Here is a 16,681-nt window from a genome sequence, read left to right as displayed (position 1 = left end):
TTTTTTATTATTAAATAAGGCTGCCATTTGTGACTGCCATTGGTTAATTTTTTTAACATAGTATCAGCTCATTTGGTATGGTGATTTTATGAGGCTTGTTATTTGTACTCATTTGTGAGTTGTATAATGCTCTTTTATTGGGTATGTAGTGTGTGTATTTAGGTTATCAGGCTCCTAAAGTGTCAAATACTGACAGAGCTCATATGAATGCACTTGTGAGGATATTTAAATAGTATTTCAGTATTATGAAAAATTGCAACATTAGATCAGCTCCAATGAGGCAGATCAAGGCTTGAATTTTTATAAAGTCAGGGAGGTTCTCTGGCTTAGCCAAAATGGTGCCAGAGACCTGATTCTGAAAGTCCTGCCCCCAAACCCAGCACCCACTTTTCACCCGGGGGGGAGGCAAGTGGAGGGGGGGGGTACGGTTGGTTGTGGAATGGGGGTGGGTTTGGTTTGCAAACCCACAGTTCAGAGGCAAATGTATATTGGAAAATGCAACTGCCTTCAAACAGAGTCATTTTTCACTAGTGGAATGTCCAAAACATGACTTGTGGGCTTTACATTTTAAAGCTGCCAGAATTATTTGGAGAGGTAGGGCACCCTTTTGGAGAGGCCAAGGGATACCTTTGGAGAGGTGTGGTGCCCTTTGGTGGATGTCAAGTTCTCTTTGGGTTTGTTAAAATTAGACAAGAATGTGTGTAATAAGTGGATAAACTCATTGGAACTGTCAAGCTGTCAAGGCATTTAAATCTCTTTGGAACTGTCAAGCACATTGGGTGGAACTTTCCCTTCTGGGGCTAAGTCCCGTGGCGGAGGCCAGTGGGAATTCATGCTGAATCGCGCGATGCTGGCCTCATTAATTTTGCAGTCGGGAGTTTTCTGACATATTACACAGTGGGGCAGCTGGATGGCATGTGCCCTGCCATTATACAGCGCCCGGACATCAATTTACCCACTGTTCAAGATAGAAGATCCACCTCCTGCACTTCCTGGAAGATCTTGAAGATAGAAGATCCATCTTCTATAAGATCCTGAAGATAGAAGATCCACCTCCTGGAAGATCCTGAAGATAGGAAATCCACAACCTGTAAAATCCTGAAGATAGAAGATCCACCTCCTAGAAGCTGTTGCAGCTCAAATATCCACCTGGTAGATGCTCCAATCAGCCACTGCTACATGTGGTGTTCCAGGGTCTGGTCACTGGAGGTCTCCATCTTCCCACCCAATCTCTGCGAGCTGTCCCAGGCCTTTTTGCAGGTAAGTCTGGCATTTGAAAGCCATGTTGGTCCAGACATGTTCTGGACCAGCATGAAAACCCGCTGGCGGTGCAGATGATTGGGCAGGCAGGGACGATTCTGGTCAGGCCTTCATCTGCATCCCATTAATGGGCTGCAAAACAGCTTCACACTGGCCTCTGGTGAGAATGGCAACCTGCCATGATGGGCGACAACACACATTCCTGCCATCATTTTATGCCAGTGGGAAACTGACTTGTCGCCTCCCACCACATAGTTCCCTCCATCTGTCATTAAACCCACCATGGGGGTGTCTGGAAAATTCTACTCATTGGAACTGTCAAGCTTATTGGAATTGTCAAAGTGTTAAGGCATTTAAATCTCCTGGCCTTTCAATGGTTTAGAAAACATTCGGCAGTTTAAAAAATCAGTGCTTGCTATTTCACTCTGTCTGTTGACATAGGTCTGAGGGCTAGCCTTATAGGATTTGTGCTGCATGACTGATTCCATGACCTATTATTATCACAGTGGGGTGCCTGTCAGTTCACAATTTGATTGGCAGCTCCAAGTGCCATAAAGTCTTTGATGTAGGGCTATGAATACAAATGTTTGTTTTTATAGGGATACTGTAGCTGAAGGAATGTAAAGTGTGGTGAATGGGTTTTTATGAATAAGAGAGCTTTTTCAACAATAAAGCCCGTAATAAACACTTAGAACTTTTATTTTATTTCATCTCAGCTTAGGTCCTGAGGTGTGCCCAGAGTGGGTAATGGGTGAGTTGGCATGGAGTAAGATAAAAGTGCAGTGGGTGGGGGGCATTGGCTGGCATAAGTTGCAATTAAGTTGGCATAAGTGACATTGGAAAAAGTTGGCATGGAGAGTATGAGGAGGCATGGGGTGACTAGAGGGGCATAAGTTGGCATTTTTTTACTCATTCATGGGATGTGGGCATCACTGGTTAGGCCAGCATTTATTGCCCATCCCTAATTGCCCATGAGAGGGTGGTAGTGAGCTGTCTTCTTGAACCGCTGCAGTCCATGTGGTTAGAGAGGGAATTCCAGGATTTTGACCCAACGACAGTGAAGGAACGGCGATATATTTCCAAGTCAGGATGGTGTGTGGCTTGGGGGAGAACTTGCAACTGGTGGTGTTCCCATGCATCTGCTGCCTTTGTCCCTCTAGATGGTAGCGATCTTGGGTTTGGAAAATGCTGCATAAGGACCCTTGGTGAGTTCCTGCAGTGCACCTTGTAGGTGGTACATACTGCTGCCACTCTGAGCCGGTGGTGAAGGGAGTGAATGTTTGTGGAAGGGGTACCAATCAAGCGGACTGCTTTGTCCTGGATGATGTCTAGCTTTTTGAGTGTTGTTGGAACTGCACTCATCCAGACAAGTGGAGAGTATTCCACCACACTCCTAACTTGTGCCTTGTGGATGGTGGACAGACTCTGGGGAGTCAGGAGGTGAGTTACTCCCCGCGGGATTCCGAGCCTCTGACCTGCTCTTGTAGCCTCAGTACTAATATGGCTAGTCCAGTTCAGATTCTGGTCAATGGTAACTCCAAGGATGTTGATAGTGGTTCAGTGACGTTGAACGTCAAGAGGCGATGGTTAGATTCTCTCTTGATGGAGATGGTCATTGCCTTGTGTTGTGCGAATGTTACTTGCCACTTGTCAGCCAAAGCCCATCTGGGTTGAAGTCCCGGATTACAAAAGCGGACCTTTCGGACAGCCCACCTCCACACCAGGTAGCCCCTATGGCTGCCTCCAAACTCTTTCCAGGGGCGACGTGCCCAACTCCCGTTAACACTCACTCCCCCAGAACAAAAATTAGACCATTCGGGGCACTTTCTCCCGTGTCGGGTTTGTGGTATTATTGGCGCTAATTTTAAATACTTTATGTGGATTTAAACAACATAAATATTTCAATGACACTTTTTATATCAGACAAATTCCTGTTGAAAATGTGTAGAAAGATCAATCAGGTGTGAAATGTGGCAAATAACCAGTCACAAATTTGCTGCTCACTGGGCAGCTACATTGCAACAGAGTGGAGAGGGAAAACAGGATTGGTAGTCATCCTCTTAGAGTCTGTCTGTTAGGAATTTCTGTGGCCCCTACATCCAGTTAAGGAGTGACACAGGTTACTGTTCTTGAGGTCTAAGTTTTGTTTTATTAAGAAAGTGAAGAATCAAGGCCCAAGTGCAGGATATCACTATAGCTGAAAAGAGCAAGCATGAAGTAAGAGAGCAGCGCCCAGAATTCAGGATCAAATAAAGTTATTCGATCACTGCTCAAAAACAATGTGCAAATTGGGCCAAGTTGTCCACCTGTGATCCTTGCTGTCGCACAGGATATGAGATAGTCTCATTATACCACTGAATATGATGCAACAGGCTGCTATGTGTTGAGCAAGCCATTGAAACTAGGCATTTAAAAGGTGAGTTAGATCCTGATCTGTATACCAGGCATTATAGTCTTAGACATTAGGTTTCTTCTTCTTCCTCTTCTAAAGCTATCCCTCAGGAATGAGGATGACTTGCTTCCATTCCTGACTGATGGGTTTTGAGATAGCTGATAAGTCCAATGCACAACCTACAGACTCTGCTACATGTGGGGCAGGTGCTGCTTGAAGTTTGGGAAGATGAGGTGTTTGGAGGTTTGAGCACTCTCCGATTCCTCGACTTTGACTCCGTGTGCTCCAAACGAAGCCTCTCGATGTGTTCGCTGCCTTCCCGCATACACCTACTCATATTTAGGTTGGTCACAAGCCAGGAACTCCTATGAGTTGACTGGGATGTTTGATCTTTTCAGGGATGCTTTGAGAACATCCATAAAGTATTTCCACTGTCCTCCTGAAAGTCCCCTGCCATGACTGAGTTTCAAGTAGAACAGATCCTTTGGGGGTTTGGTGTCAGGCATGCGAATGACTTGTCAGGCCCAGCGGAGCTGGTTTTGAATGAATTAGGTTCAGTACTGTACTCATACTCAATTTGATAGAAGAGGAGAAAAACCTAAGCAGGGATGCTCGAGAGATCAGATTGTACCAGAATTACACAGCCCAAAGCTGCCTTTACTCACTGTAGCAATCTTTACCAATGCAGTCTCAACTTGGCAATGTCAAATAAAAACTGCCTTTAAAGGCACAGGTTCAACAGCCAGTGAATTGTTGTGCTATCTGTTGCAAACAGATCTGCTAACAATCCTAACCACAGGTATACCACACCAGGGGACTAAAGGCCACCGCTCTGTTCAACTTTTATGCCTTTTTGTAGAGTACCAGATGGGCATCTGCAAAAAAGCCTTTTTTTCAGTACAGAGACATTTCAAGCAAGTCATTGTTCAGCAGGATCCAACTTTCCCAAAAAATAGTGGCAGTTGCCTAATCTTGTTGCATTGTTGGTATCTCCAAAGTGCACAGGGTAATTTATGATACGTACATTGCTGGATGCACTTCCTTTCTCTACATGAACTGAAAGATGATCCACTCCATCAATATGTAGCTGATAGATGGTCTGGTGTTGATTGTCATTTGTAAATGCAAGTTTCTAAGGCAGTAGTCATATTTCTTTCACCCTGAGGCAATCACATCCCACAGTTGTTTAGATACAGTTATGATCCCCTTGAACCAACCATGGACACAAGTTGAGCGCACATACAACAAGGCTCATGCAGCGACCAAAATCATCACACTATATCAAACAGACCTCAATCCATTGTTTCTGAAGCCTCAAAAGATTGGTGTGCCTTATAGTACAACACTGTGAGGTTCTCCAAAATCATTAGATGCATTCAGCATAACTACATAGTAGTCAAAAGATGAGAAGGAACAATCTGTGCTATGTATACTTGGTCCAACTACTTGGTAATAGGACTTATTTCGGACAAGTTAGCCACACATTTTTCTTCAAATTTGACATCACCGTGCTCATTTGTATCTAGATCTTTGGACACTGGATACTGTATTAACACTTTTGGAAAACCTTCCCCAGGCATTAAGCATAGTTTTCATTTAGGGAGCAGAACCTGCATTTCAAACAGGGCAGTTCATCTGCTAGGCACCTTATGCAGCAGGGACTCTCCTAAAGCACTAAAGGGTCTGGTTGCCCTGCAGCTGTGATGCATGGACTACTCTGCCAAGCTCTCCACTAACATCACATTACAAGGAACTACTCCTAGACTCAGCGCCATTTTAAGAGGCTGCTGCAGCCCTTTAAATACTTGCAGCAGTTCTCTCAAATTCCAGCTGTGTGAGCATATGCTGCTAGACTCTGCTCATATTGCTCATGCCCCATCATGGTGTGCTTGCATCTTACCAATGCCACCTTTGGAATTTTTACCCTTAAGAGAGCACTGTATAAGTCCTGAGTAGTGATAGGTGACACCAAGCTTGACTTTTGAAAGTCTGTTGATTGAAAGAAGAAAGAGTGATTGGAGGAAGTAGGAAGTTGTATAATTCTCCCAGTGCTGCAGAAACCAACAGAGGAAACCAATGTACCAAGTAATTCTCTACATGGTTTTCAAATGGAGGCAGAAAAAAAGGATGGGGAGATAAGAAGCCACAGATCTGAAACATGTTCAATCTTTTCGTGGAGAAGGGAAAGCAAGCTTTATGATTCTACATTGATACCTTCTTACTATTCAAAATATTTCTTTCTGCCCTCCATTTCCTTTGTTTTTTTAATTTGCTTCTTTCTTCTGTCTTCCATCACTCAGTGAAAATCGTACAGATGATATGAAACTCGCCAAGCTCATGGCTATTGGGTTAAACAAAAAGAGGCACCAGTGCTACATCACAGAGACAAAATGTGCCAAGGGATATGATCAACACAAGATGTATAGAAGAAGCTTCCTCACATTCCTAGTGCCTGTAAACTTCAGGCATCCATTTTATTTGAAGTCTGGTCAAGGCAGGGAATAAATCTGGAAAGGGTTTATTCTAAACTTCCTGTCCTTTCCTGCTTCCCATACTCAGCAGCTTATGCATAATCTTAAAATGCCCCAGGACAACAATTTTGACTGAAGTTCGTGCTACTAATCAGCAATGCATTTCTGTGTGGTGTAATAATTTGTGAAGAAAACTATACACAGTTCTATAAAATTATATATAATTTGTGCTAAGGAATACAGAGACAAAGTTTAAACCCTGAATCAGCATTCAATGACAAACCAAATTTCCCAATTTTCTTCCCTGCCCTCAGGCAGCATTGACTTTTCTTCTTGGAATGTGAGGCTGCGGGAAAGGCCTTTGTACCTTAAAACCATGGGCCGGATTTAACGTTTGCAAATTGGTTGATCTTCCCACCCTCACCCCACCCCCACCCCCATGCCACACCACGCCATGTCATGACATTGGGTTGGCAATACGACATCATCATGCCAGTCTCCAAAATTATGAAGACGAGCAGGCACAGAAATCAGCAACCCGCCCATCATTTTGAAAGCGCTAAATAAAAAGCTATTAAGTTTGTTAATACAACAATCAGCCACAATTTTTCACTGCCCGCTGCATTTTGAGGTGGCACAAGAAGGGAAGAAAAGGCCTGTCACTAGGACCATCGTTGAATGTACCAGCAGGTTCTGCTGGGGGAGATGGCAGCTTTTGTCTGCTTTGTTTTAATGACATGTTCTTTTATCTTTTTTGGGTTTTCAATTTATAAAACTGATTCTGAGAGCAGGGCTCTTAATAATTCTAGCCGCAACTGATTTCCTGTTCACAGCTTTACTCTCTGCCACATGACGATCCGGCCTACAATGCCGATTGGGCATCGAGCCTTCCTTTGCTCCTTAGATTTGTCTCCTTCCCACCAGAAGGCCATTAATTGGCCATCTGATGCTTGCGCAGAGACGGTGGGGGCAGGAGCAAGTGGACCCCTCATTTCCATTTCACCTCCCTCACCCCAGTGAGAAACATTAAATCCAGCCCCATGTGTGTGAACCAGGACAGTAGGTGCCAACAGATTATTCACCTATAGAAAGCATGACAGTTAAACACATGCCTTTCCTGACATCAACAAACATGCATATCCAGCAGGGGTCATTAGATAGTGAGTAGGAACAGAAAATTTGACTGATTTCTTCTCTTACTGGGTCATGCTTGCTGGAGGCAACTGTATCGCCAAAGCTGCTGGTCTGTCCACCTTGCTGTTTATATTTTTAAATGTGTGATTTTGCTTAAAGAATGAAGATCAAACCAGGTCAGTTCTGGCTGGCAAAATAATATTGAAAATTCCCAGGTATGACCTGCCCACAAAAAGCAGGGCAAATCCAATCCTGCCAATTACTGCCCCATCAATCAACTCTCAGTCATCAGCAAAGTGATGGAAGGTGTCTTTGACAGCGCTATCAGGCGGCACTTACTCAGCAATAAACTGCTCAGGGGTGCTCAATTTAGGTTCCGCCAGGGCCACTCTGCTCCAGAGACCCCATTATGGCCTTGGTCCAAATATGGGCAACAGGGTTGAATCCTGAGGTGCAGTGAGAGTGAGTGCTCTTGGCTTCAAGGCATCATTTGGTCGAGTGTGGCATCAAGGAGCCCTGGCAAAATTGAAGTCAATGGGAATCAGGGGGAAAATTCCTCATTGGTTGGAGTTATACTTAGCACAAAGGAAGATGTTTTGGTTGTTGAAGGCCAATCATCTCACCCTCAGGACATTGAGTGCAGTTCCAAAAACACTCAAGAAGCTCAACACAATCCAGGACAAAGCAGCTGCTTGATAGGCACACCATCCACCACTTAAACATTCAATCGCTCTACCACTGGTGCACAGCAGCAGCAGTGTGTATCATATACAAGATACACTGCAGAAACTCACCAAGGGTCTTTCAACACTACTTCTAAACCCACAACATCTACCAACAAGAATGGCAAGGGCAGGAGGTGTATGGAAACACAACCACCTGCAAGTTCCCCTCCAAGTCACACACCATCCTGACTTGGAACTAAATTGCCATTCCTTCAAAATCCTGGAACTCCCTTCCTAATAACACCGGATGGATCACAATCGTTCAAGAAGGCAGCACCTTCTCAATGGCAGTAAGGGATGGGCAACAAATACTGGCCTTGCCAACAACGCTCACAACCAAAGAACCAAAAATAAAAAAAAGAACTAGGAGGGGAAGCAAAACATAAGGGAACTAAATTATCAGCAGAGATATGTAATTTGCTCAAATTATGGGCTGAATCTTCCCCTCATTGGGGGTGTTGTGCGGGGGCGGGCGGGAGCATGCGCGGACCCGATCAGCACCCCCGATCTGGTGCGTGCCGCAATTTTACATGGGCAGGCCAATTAAGGCACACCCGGAAGCGCTGAGGCGGACGGGGGGGGGGTTCCCTGAGTAGGGGCCTGCGCTCTTTCACACATGCGTGCAAAAGAGCACAGAAATCTCCTTGAGGCACAGAGGTGTTTAAGTTCTGAAAAATTTAATAAAGGAAAAAAATTTTTTAAGGACATGTCCCCTCATGTGAAGCTGCCACATGAGCTGGGACATGTCCATTAATTTTTTCAAAACTTTTTATTTAATTAATAAATCCTTCATGAAACCTCATCCCGCCCATGGATGAGGTTTCATGAAAAATGCGAAGGCCGCCTGGGCTCTTCACCTGCCCGCCAACCTTAAGGTTGGACGGGCAGCATTCTTAACAACTTTAATTACTTTCTTAATGGCCTTAATAGGCCTTTGACAGTTTGGCGGGCGCGCAGCCGAACTGACAATCTAAATGAGACACAGTGATGTCAGGACGCACGCCCAACGTCACTGTGCGTCATTTTACGCATCAACAAGGAGGCCCCGCCCCCACTCACCGACCCGAAAATTCTGCCCTATATTACAGAAATGCAACAATCTTTCAAGCCCAAGCCTGGTGTTACCAACCAATATTTTTTGGTTTACTTCATCTTTTCTTTTCAACTTTGTTTGTGTTCTCCATACTGGGATGCTTTAATAACTCAGCAATAAATAAAAAATGAATCTTATACTTTTGAAGCTATCAACATTGATGTTGCACTACAACTGATCACCAAGAATTTCTGATATCCTCTCCAAACTGAATGCATACCTCAATAGTGCAACAATATGATGTTGTTGAGGGGCCAACATAGCTAACATGAAGTTATCTCAGGAGTTGTAAAAAGCTTTCTAGGTTGCAGTTGAAGAATTCTTCCCTGTATCTTTCAATTGTGTGTGATGGGCAGTGATATTGGGAGGCTATTATGAAGAAATTTTCAGTAAAACATTACATTGCCCTTTTAAACAGTGAAAGAAAGACTTGGACTCTCTGTTTTATTGCAGAGTTCCAGTGTTTGAAGTTATTCTTTTTATCTCATGTGGTAGTACAACTGTTACTTTCTCCACATTCACAGGTCAGTACAGCTTGTGGTGCGGTATCTTTTGTCTTCCATTTATGCACATGTATAGAAGTTACATTTATTATTTTATTACAAATACAGGAGCAGAAAAAAATTTCCCCACTGTTGTGCATCTTGTCCTGTGTAGCTTATATTCTCTATGTTTTCCTTAAACCATAGAATTGGTCCTGGAACATATTCATAATGTCTGACTGCAATGAATGGCCTCTATTGTGAAGTTTCCAATTGCAGCTTTCTGGGAATAATCCAAAGATTTTGCCATATTGTGCAAATAAAATTATACTGTGCTGATTCATTTTGTAAGATAATGAACAAAAAGAAACAATATCTCTCAAGATATTGCTCCCAAGTAATTTAAGGCAGAGAGGATGAAGTGGAAGGGGTGAAAGATAGAAAATTTCAACTGTAACAGAAAAATGTAGGTAAGAGCAAGGGCAAACTCCGTAAAAAAATGTAACTTAAATTTGCACCTGGCCATCTATATTATCTATTGCAATTAATGTGACAGAATGTTTCTCATAACTAAAAGGGAACATGTAAAATCAATCTAAATAAGGGCTATGTGAAAATTCCCAAACTTGTAATGTTTTGGCTAAATTGTACCCAGAGACAATTTCTGTCCACAATAGCAAACAGAACCACAAAATGTTTACATAGGAACAAGGGTAGGTCATTTAGCCCCTCAAGCTTGCTCCACTGCAGCAGGGATGGAACCCATTTATCTCATTGTATCCACACTGCTTATTTGCTAGAGTAACCCAAAACTATTCCCACTGTGTCACATTCTCCCCAAAGCCCTGTATCTTGTTCTGCTTCAACTCACGATCCTGTTTTCCCTTGAAAGACACAATACTTTTGGTGTCCATTATTTTGTATGGAAAAGTATTCCATGCTCTAACAACCCCTGATGTAAAGTACCTGAAATCTTTCCTCACAGCCGTACTTGTCCATCTCTGGCATTACACTGAAGAATTTACACTGTGTTTTCCCTGCAGATTTAATGAATTTCGATAATGGGGCATCCAAAGCTGCACACAGTGCTCTCATTGTGACTCAATCTGTTATACAGTTTCATCATTAGCTTTTTCCCCTGTACTTCATGCTTTTATTTATAAAATCCAAAATGCTATCGGCATTTTTATGGCTTTAGGGGCACTGGAAAAGCAGCCAGCAAGCAAAAGTTAATTAGCAACAGATTTTTGGTCCTCACCACTTTTCCCCTGCTTCTGAAAGCGCTCAATCATACTGGGCATGGTTCTACAGCAGCTGGCCATTGTCAACTACCTTGCCTAAATAGCCACTTTCAACTGCAGCATTCATGTGAGGTTATCAGCAGGTTATTGAACCACTGGGTAACACAGGTAGGTGTGATCTTGTCCTCACCAAGCATCCATAAGTGTGCATTTTGCAGCAAAAGTCACTTGATAGTGATCTTGAATGCTAACACCAGGCGTTTTTGCAAATTCCCTTCCAGGCCTGAAATGCTGAAGTTTATGGTAGCACAGTCTGCCAGCCCAGCTAAGTGCAATTTACTCAGCATAGACTAAAAGTTAAGTCTAGAACCTTCCAGGTTTGCTTGGCTCAGTTACATGCAGCCTTTACTAATTGAGCTATGGGGAAAATAGATTGTGATTTAAGAAACAATGTTTTCACAGACTCACCTTTGCATCTGCTGATTCCGGACCAGTATCTGGTCACTGTACATTCAACCTGCCTTCGGCCTAGCAGCCGGTATCCTCTGTCGCAAAATATTTGACACCGTGTTCCAAGTGTGCTTCTGTAATTTGGACCCCTTGGTGAACGACATTCTACATCACCATTTTCTACCCTCAACGGATAACACCATCTTGGCTCTGAAAAAAAGTAAGTTCAGGTTCAAGAGAGTTGGATACTTAGATTTTCTTATCCCTTTATCCTTGGAGGTATCAATTCAAGTTAGGGAATGGTTCCATGGACAATAGTGCTGTCTGGTACCTCACCAAATGGCCATCCGAAGCTGAACCTCTTTTTTAATGACTTCCACAAGGCATGTGAGGCAGCAATCAGAATGGGAACGCTGGCTGGGCTTGTTTTTTCCCTTTACTCCCCTAGAAAAACTAAGGCAAATTGTAGCATCTTCCACTCTGCTGGGATCAAACCTGCATGGCACAACACCACAGCACAGGGTGCAATTGTCCATCTAGCCATCGGAACAGCAAGTTGGGCAAAGGCTGCTTTATCCAGTTAAATTAAGAATAAATTGAGTAAAAATTACAACAATGTTTTACAATTTATATCAATGACTTGGATGAGGGGACTGATGACATGGCATCTAAATTTGCAGATGACACAAAGATAGGTAGGGAAGTATGTTGTGAAGGGAACATAAGGAGGTTGCAAACAGATATAGATAGGTTGAGCGAGTGGGCAAAAATTTGGCTGATGGAGTATAATGTGGTAAAACGTGAAGTTGTTCACTTTGACAGGTAGAACAAAAAAGCAGGGTGTTACTTAAAACAGAGAATGACTGCAGAATTCCGAGGTGCAGAAGGATCTAGGCGTTCTAGTACATGAGTCACAAAAAGTTAGTATACAGGTACAGCAAGTTACTAAGGCAAATGAAATGCTATCCTTTATTATGAGGAATTGAACATAGAAGTAAGGATGTTATGCTGCAGTTATACAGAGCATTGGTGAAACCACAGGTGGTCATGAGGACTCGAAACGTCAACTCTTTTCTTCTCCGCCGATGCTGCCAGACCTGCTGAGTTTTTCCAGGTAGTTCTGTTTTTGTGTTGGATTTCCAGCATCCGCAGTAGTTTTTTGTTTGAATCTTCCCAGATTTGCAGTAAATGCAGCAGCAGGTTGGAAAAAGATTGCTTTACCTGCCAGCCGTAACGGAGGGTTTTCGCGCCATACTGTCCCATTCCCAGCTCGTCCTGTCTCATTAATAATGCATTCCCAGAAAACTCACTGGGTCACTGGTGGGTCAGCCTCTGATTTTCTCACCCCACTGTCACCTCAGGCCTTCAATAATCCAGGCGCCACATTTAAAGGGTGTTCCTGTACAGAGCTAGCATTATCTAAGGGACCGGAAGGTGTTGCAAAGTCATGGCTGCCGAAGGGAGGAAACACGCTGCCCCCAAATTTAGCGACACCTCCCACAGGCGCCTACTGGATTCAGTAGAGGCCCACTGTGAAGTCCTCTACCCCCACTCTGGGCAAAGACCAACAAGCAAGTCACCAACCCAGCATGGGAGGCAGTGGCAGTGGTGGTCAGCGCCAACGCCCTGCAAAAGAGGACAGCTACCCAGTGCTAAAAGAGGATCAATGATCTCCTCCATTCCGCCAGAAGTCACTCTTCTCATCACTCTCAACTCACAAACCCATCACACATCCACAGGGATCTCACTCATTACCGGTTCAGGGACATCACCTTTCATTCTCTCACACACACCTTCATCTGCCCTGTGGATCGTGTCCTCATCCCGTCCGTGGTACCACTCACCACCCACACATGCCAGACATCCTTCTCACCTGGCCTGGCAGACATCCTGCTTACACTCTCTCCATCTGTATTCATGCAGGTCAAGCGGGCACACAACAAAAGGGAGAGGTCACAGGCTTGTGGAGGAACACCCGGCATTGAGTTCCTCAAAGACCTTGAAAATAGAGTCATCCAGCTTGATCTGGACTATTCCTGTGCTGACAGTGAGGTCGGCAGTGCTCAACCAAGTAAGGATCCACCAGTGCAACATCCATCAGCCAACCATGCTGTGAGTCAGTTTCTCTGTTCTGCAGTCCCCTGCCATGCTCTCCTTGCTTTCACAGGCACATCTGGGAAGGAGCAGAGTTGGGTGCATGAGTCAGGTCATCGACTCAAGCTCCGAAGACACCTCGGGAGAAGAATCTGATGACACCCTAATTGAAGACCCATCACAGCACTCACCCACACCCTCCACCAACTCAGAGACACCTGCCTCAGTGGGACCTAGCTCCAGAGTTACCTCGGGATCACAATCTGCTGAGCACACCACACTGTTTGATCCACAGCAGATGGTGGCAGGGACTTCCCAGGTTTCCAGCACTCAAAGGAATGCTGGAGGCCAGAAACCTGTTGAAACCGAGTCAGATGAGGAGCTTCTGGACTCGGTCATACCTCAGTTGCTGGAGCTGCAAAGGCAAGCCTGGGAACGTCAGGAAGGGATGTCCGCTGCACTCCTCAGATTACAAGGCAGAATGAGCAGTCCGTCCACCTTCAGTCTGAGGTGATGATGTCAGCATGCCAACACACCAAGGTCACCAAGGGGTGCGGGGGCAGCTCAATCTCACTCCAGCTTCCCCTTCTCCTTCAGGAGTCAGCTAGGAGCCCTTGGACACCCAAAAGGAGGAAGGAGGTTCAGCAGGTGCACACCCCGCGGCCATCCATCCAGGTGACTCCAGTAGTGTCCGGCCCATCCGAATCCCCTCTTCCTGTGACCCCAGCAGCTACAGCTCCACAGGCCGGGGAGGGTGCCACTGCCACACAACAGGACCCTGAAAGCTGGCCAGGTCTCAGCCCTCCAGAGGACGCCCACTAAGTCATCACAGACAGAGCGTAGCAGTCAGCAGGTTGCCTCCACCTCTGCTGTGGAGGTCTGGGGAGCACCACAACGTAGTGGATGGGTTAGGAAGATCAATATGTAGTTGCACAGCCTGGACACAGGTGTTAATCACTTGTACATTCACTATTGGAAATAACTCCAAAGAATGTCTCCCTGCCTATGGCTCCTTGTTCTGATGAGCAGTGTTCGTGTCACTCAGATGTGAAACCTTTCTGCACAAGATAAAGCCAGGTGTCTCAGCCCAGGACCTCTTCCCTGTGCAGTGTGTAACCTTCAGGCCAAAGTCATGGTCCAACTTCAAACTCACTGGACACATTAGTGATGCCTGCACCTCGGTAGTGCTTGTTATTGCTGCCAGAATGTAGTGGGAGGGCGTCACAGAGTTCGGTCATTCTCTCTCTGTGCACTCAGCCCCCATCTCTTCAGCATCTGTGACCAGTGATGCTGTGCTCCTGAAGGGGTCAGGAGCTGAAGGCTGACAAAGGATCAGGTGCATTTAAAGTTTCACGGCTGTGCCTCCATGATATGACCCTGATCATGGAGCGCAAGCGAGCCCCCTCAGCCAGACAGGAGTCAGACATTCACAGAGGTTATGTGAAGATCTATGGAGTGTCCTCACGGCATGACGGCATCATTCTCCTGGAATCTTGAGGCTATGAGGGCCTCCCGAGCGCGTTTGCCTTGTCTGACCAATGCAATGGCCTCATCACCAACATCCTCGCCTTCGAGGACCTCATCATCTTCATCCCCTTCGACGTTCTCCACATCAGAGTAGATCTGCAGTTCCTCCATCTCCTCCTCAGCCAGGTTTCTTCCCGCATTAAAGCACCAAGTTGTGGAGCGGGCAGCAAGCGACGATGATGCACTACACCCTCTGAGGACCGTATTGCAGTGCTCCACCAGACCTGTCGAGGCACAGGGAGCCTCATTTCCAAAATGCCTATCGTTTGCTCCACCAAAGTCCAGGTCGCAGCTTGAGCCTCGTTACACTGTCACTCTGCTGCAGCCTGAGGCTGCCGCACGGGCATCATTAGCCGCGTCATCTGTGAGTAGCCCATGTCCCCGAAGAGCCAACCTTGCAGCCTCTCTGGACCCTGGAAGATGTCAGGGATCTGAAATCTGCTAAGGATGTAGGATCGTGGATGCTCCCTGGGAATCATGTACAGACCTGCAGGATGTGTTTGGTGGTCGCACACCAGCTGCACATTCAGCGAGTGGAAGCCCCTGCAGTTGACATAGTTGACCGCCTGTTGCCACAGAGATCTGGGTGCCATGTGAGTGCAGTTGATGGCACCCTGCGCCTGTGGAAAACCAGAGACCTGCGCAAATCCCAGCCCTCTTGTTTCCTGGCTTTCCTGATCCCAGTCGAAATGCGCAAAGTTCTGCGCCTTCGTGAAGAAGGTGTCCGTGATCCCCTGGATGCACTTGTGTGTGGAAGCTTGCAAGATCCCACAAAGGACACCTGTGGAGCCCTGGAAGGAGCCACTGGTGTAAAAATTGAGTGTTGTAGTCACTTTCACAGCCACCGGCAGTGGATGCCCTCCATGTCTCCATGGCACCAAATTCTGCAGCAGGTGGCATATGTGACTGAATTGTTCCCTAGACATGCATAGTCTTCAGCGACACTGGTTCTCAGTCATCTGCAGGAATGACAGGTGCCTGGGTCTAGCGAGGCGCCTACGAGCGATGGCTCTCTGAGGATCTTCAGCTGCATGCGCAGCAGGCCCTGCCACCCCTACATCTTGAGGGAGGTGCTCCTCCCTTTGCCGAGCCAGGCACCTCCACCGCTATCTTCTTTTTCTCTGCTCCATGTAAGCCATGAGGTATACCGTTAAATCACCAGGCTCTATGATCCTGATGTTCTCCTCCTGCAGGATGAAAGAGATGTGTGAGTTAGCACGGGTGTACTAACAACCTCTCTTGGTTAAGTCTGAAGGCCTCTTCACGTATGCAGGAGAGTGCTGGCCACCACTCGGATGGCCAGTGTGTAGTGCGCTCATTGACTGTCCACCTCCTCCCACTTCACTTAACCGATTGGCAGCAGCTACGGCCACTAGACTGCATGCTGTGCTCTGAGCTCAGGTGCAACCCACACTGCAAGGCTGCACTGTTAGCTTGAACCATGAGGGATACTGGTCGAAACCTGCATAAAGACATTGCAAAAGGCTCCGAGCGCCTCTACCAGTGACTGCACCGTGGCCACCTTTCGCAAGGGGATTCTACAACTTGCCCAGTCGGCCAATTGCTCTGCTGCCCCCTAAAACACACATTAATTTCAATCTGTGCCTGAGGGGTGAAACGTTCTGGAGCATTTAGTGGCACATTCATGCTTTTGCATTGCTTGAGTGGGCAGAAAAGCTTCAGAGGCCCGACTCCAAGCGTGTCAATGGAGCTGCAGCTGAACGGTCTCGGCTGTGAAAGAATACTCACTGACAAGCTTTTCCAAGTACATGGCCACTTCCCTCAACCCCCATTACCCCCACCTCTCCCGGC

General features: G+C 46.0%; 1 protein-coding gene across 3 annotated transcripts in view; it reads right to left on the bottom strand.

Annotated features, from left to right (window-relative positions):
* Positions 1–16,681, bottom strand: part of srpx2 (sushi-repeat containing protein X-linked 2) — a 70,210-nt gene that overhangs the window by 18,838 nt on the left and 34,691 nt on the right. For all 3 annotated transcript variants that reach the window (XR_013577326.1, XM_078547066.1, XM_078547067.1), the window contains exon 3: positions 11,267–11,458. Coding sequence is in view for 2 of the 3 variants with exons in the window: in XM_078547066.1 (XP_078403192.1) it covers positions 11,267–11,458 (192 nt within the window). In the remaining variant the exon portion in view is untranslated. The remainder of the gene's footprint in view (positions 1–11,266; positions 11,459–16,681) is intronic.

The sequence above is a fragment of the Cetorhinus maximus genome, chromosome 8 (genome assembly GCF_964194155.1).
Source record: "Cetorhinus maximus chromosome 8, sCetMax3.hap1.1, whole genome shotgun sequence".
NCBI classification, from domain to species: domain Eukaryota; kingdom Metazoa; phylum Chordata; class Chondrichthyes; order Lamniformes; family Cetorhinidae; genus Cetorhinus; species Cetorhinus maximus.
The sequence above is the reverse complement of the archived record's forward strand: the minus strand, read 5'-3'. Positions and strand labels throughout refer to the sequence as shown.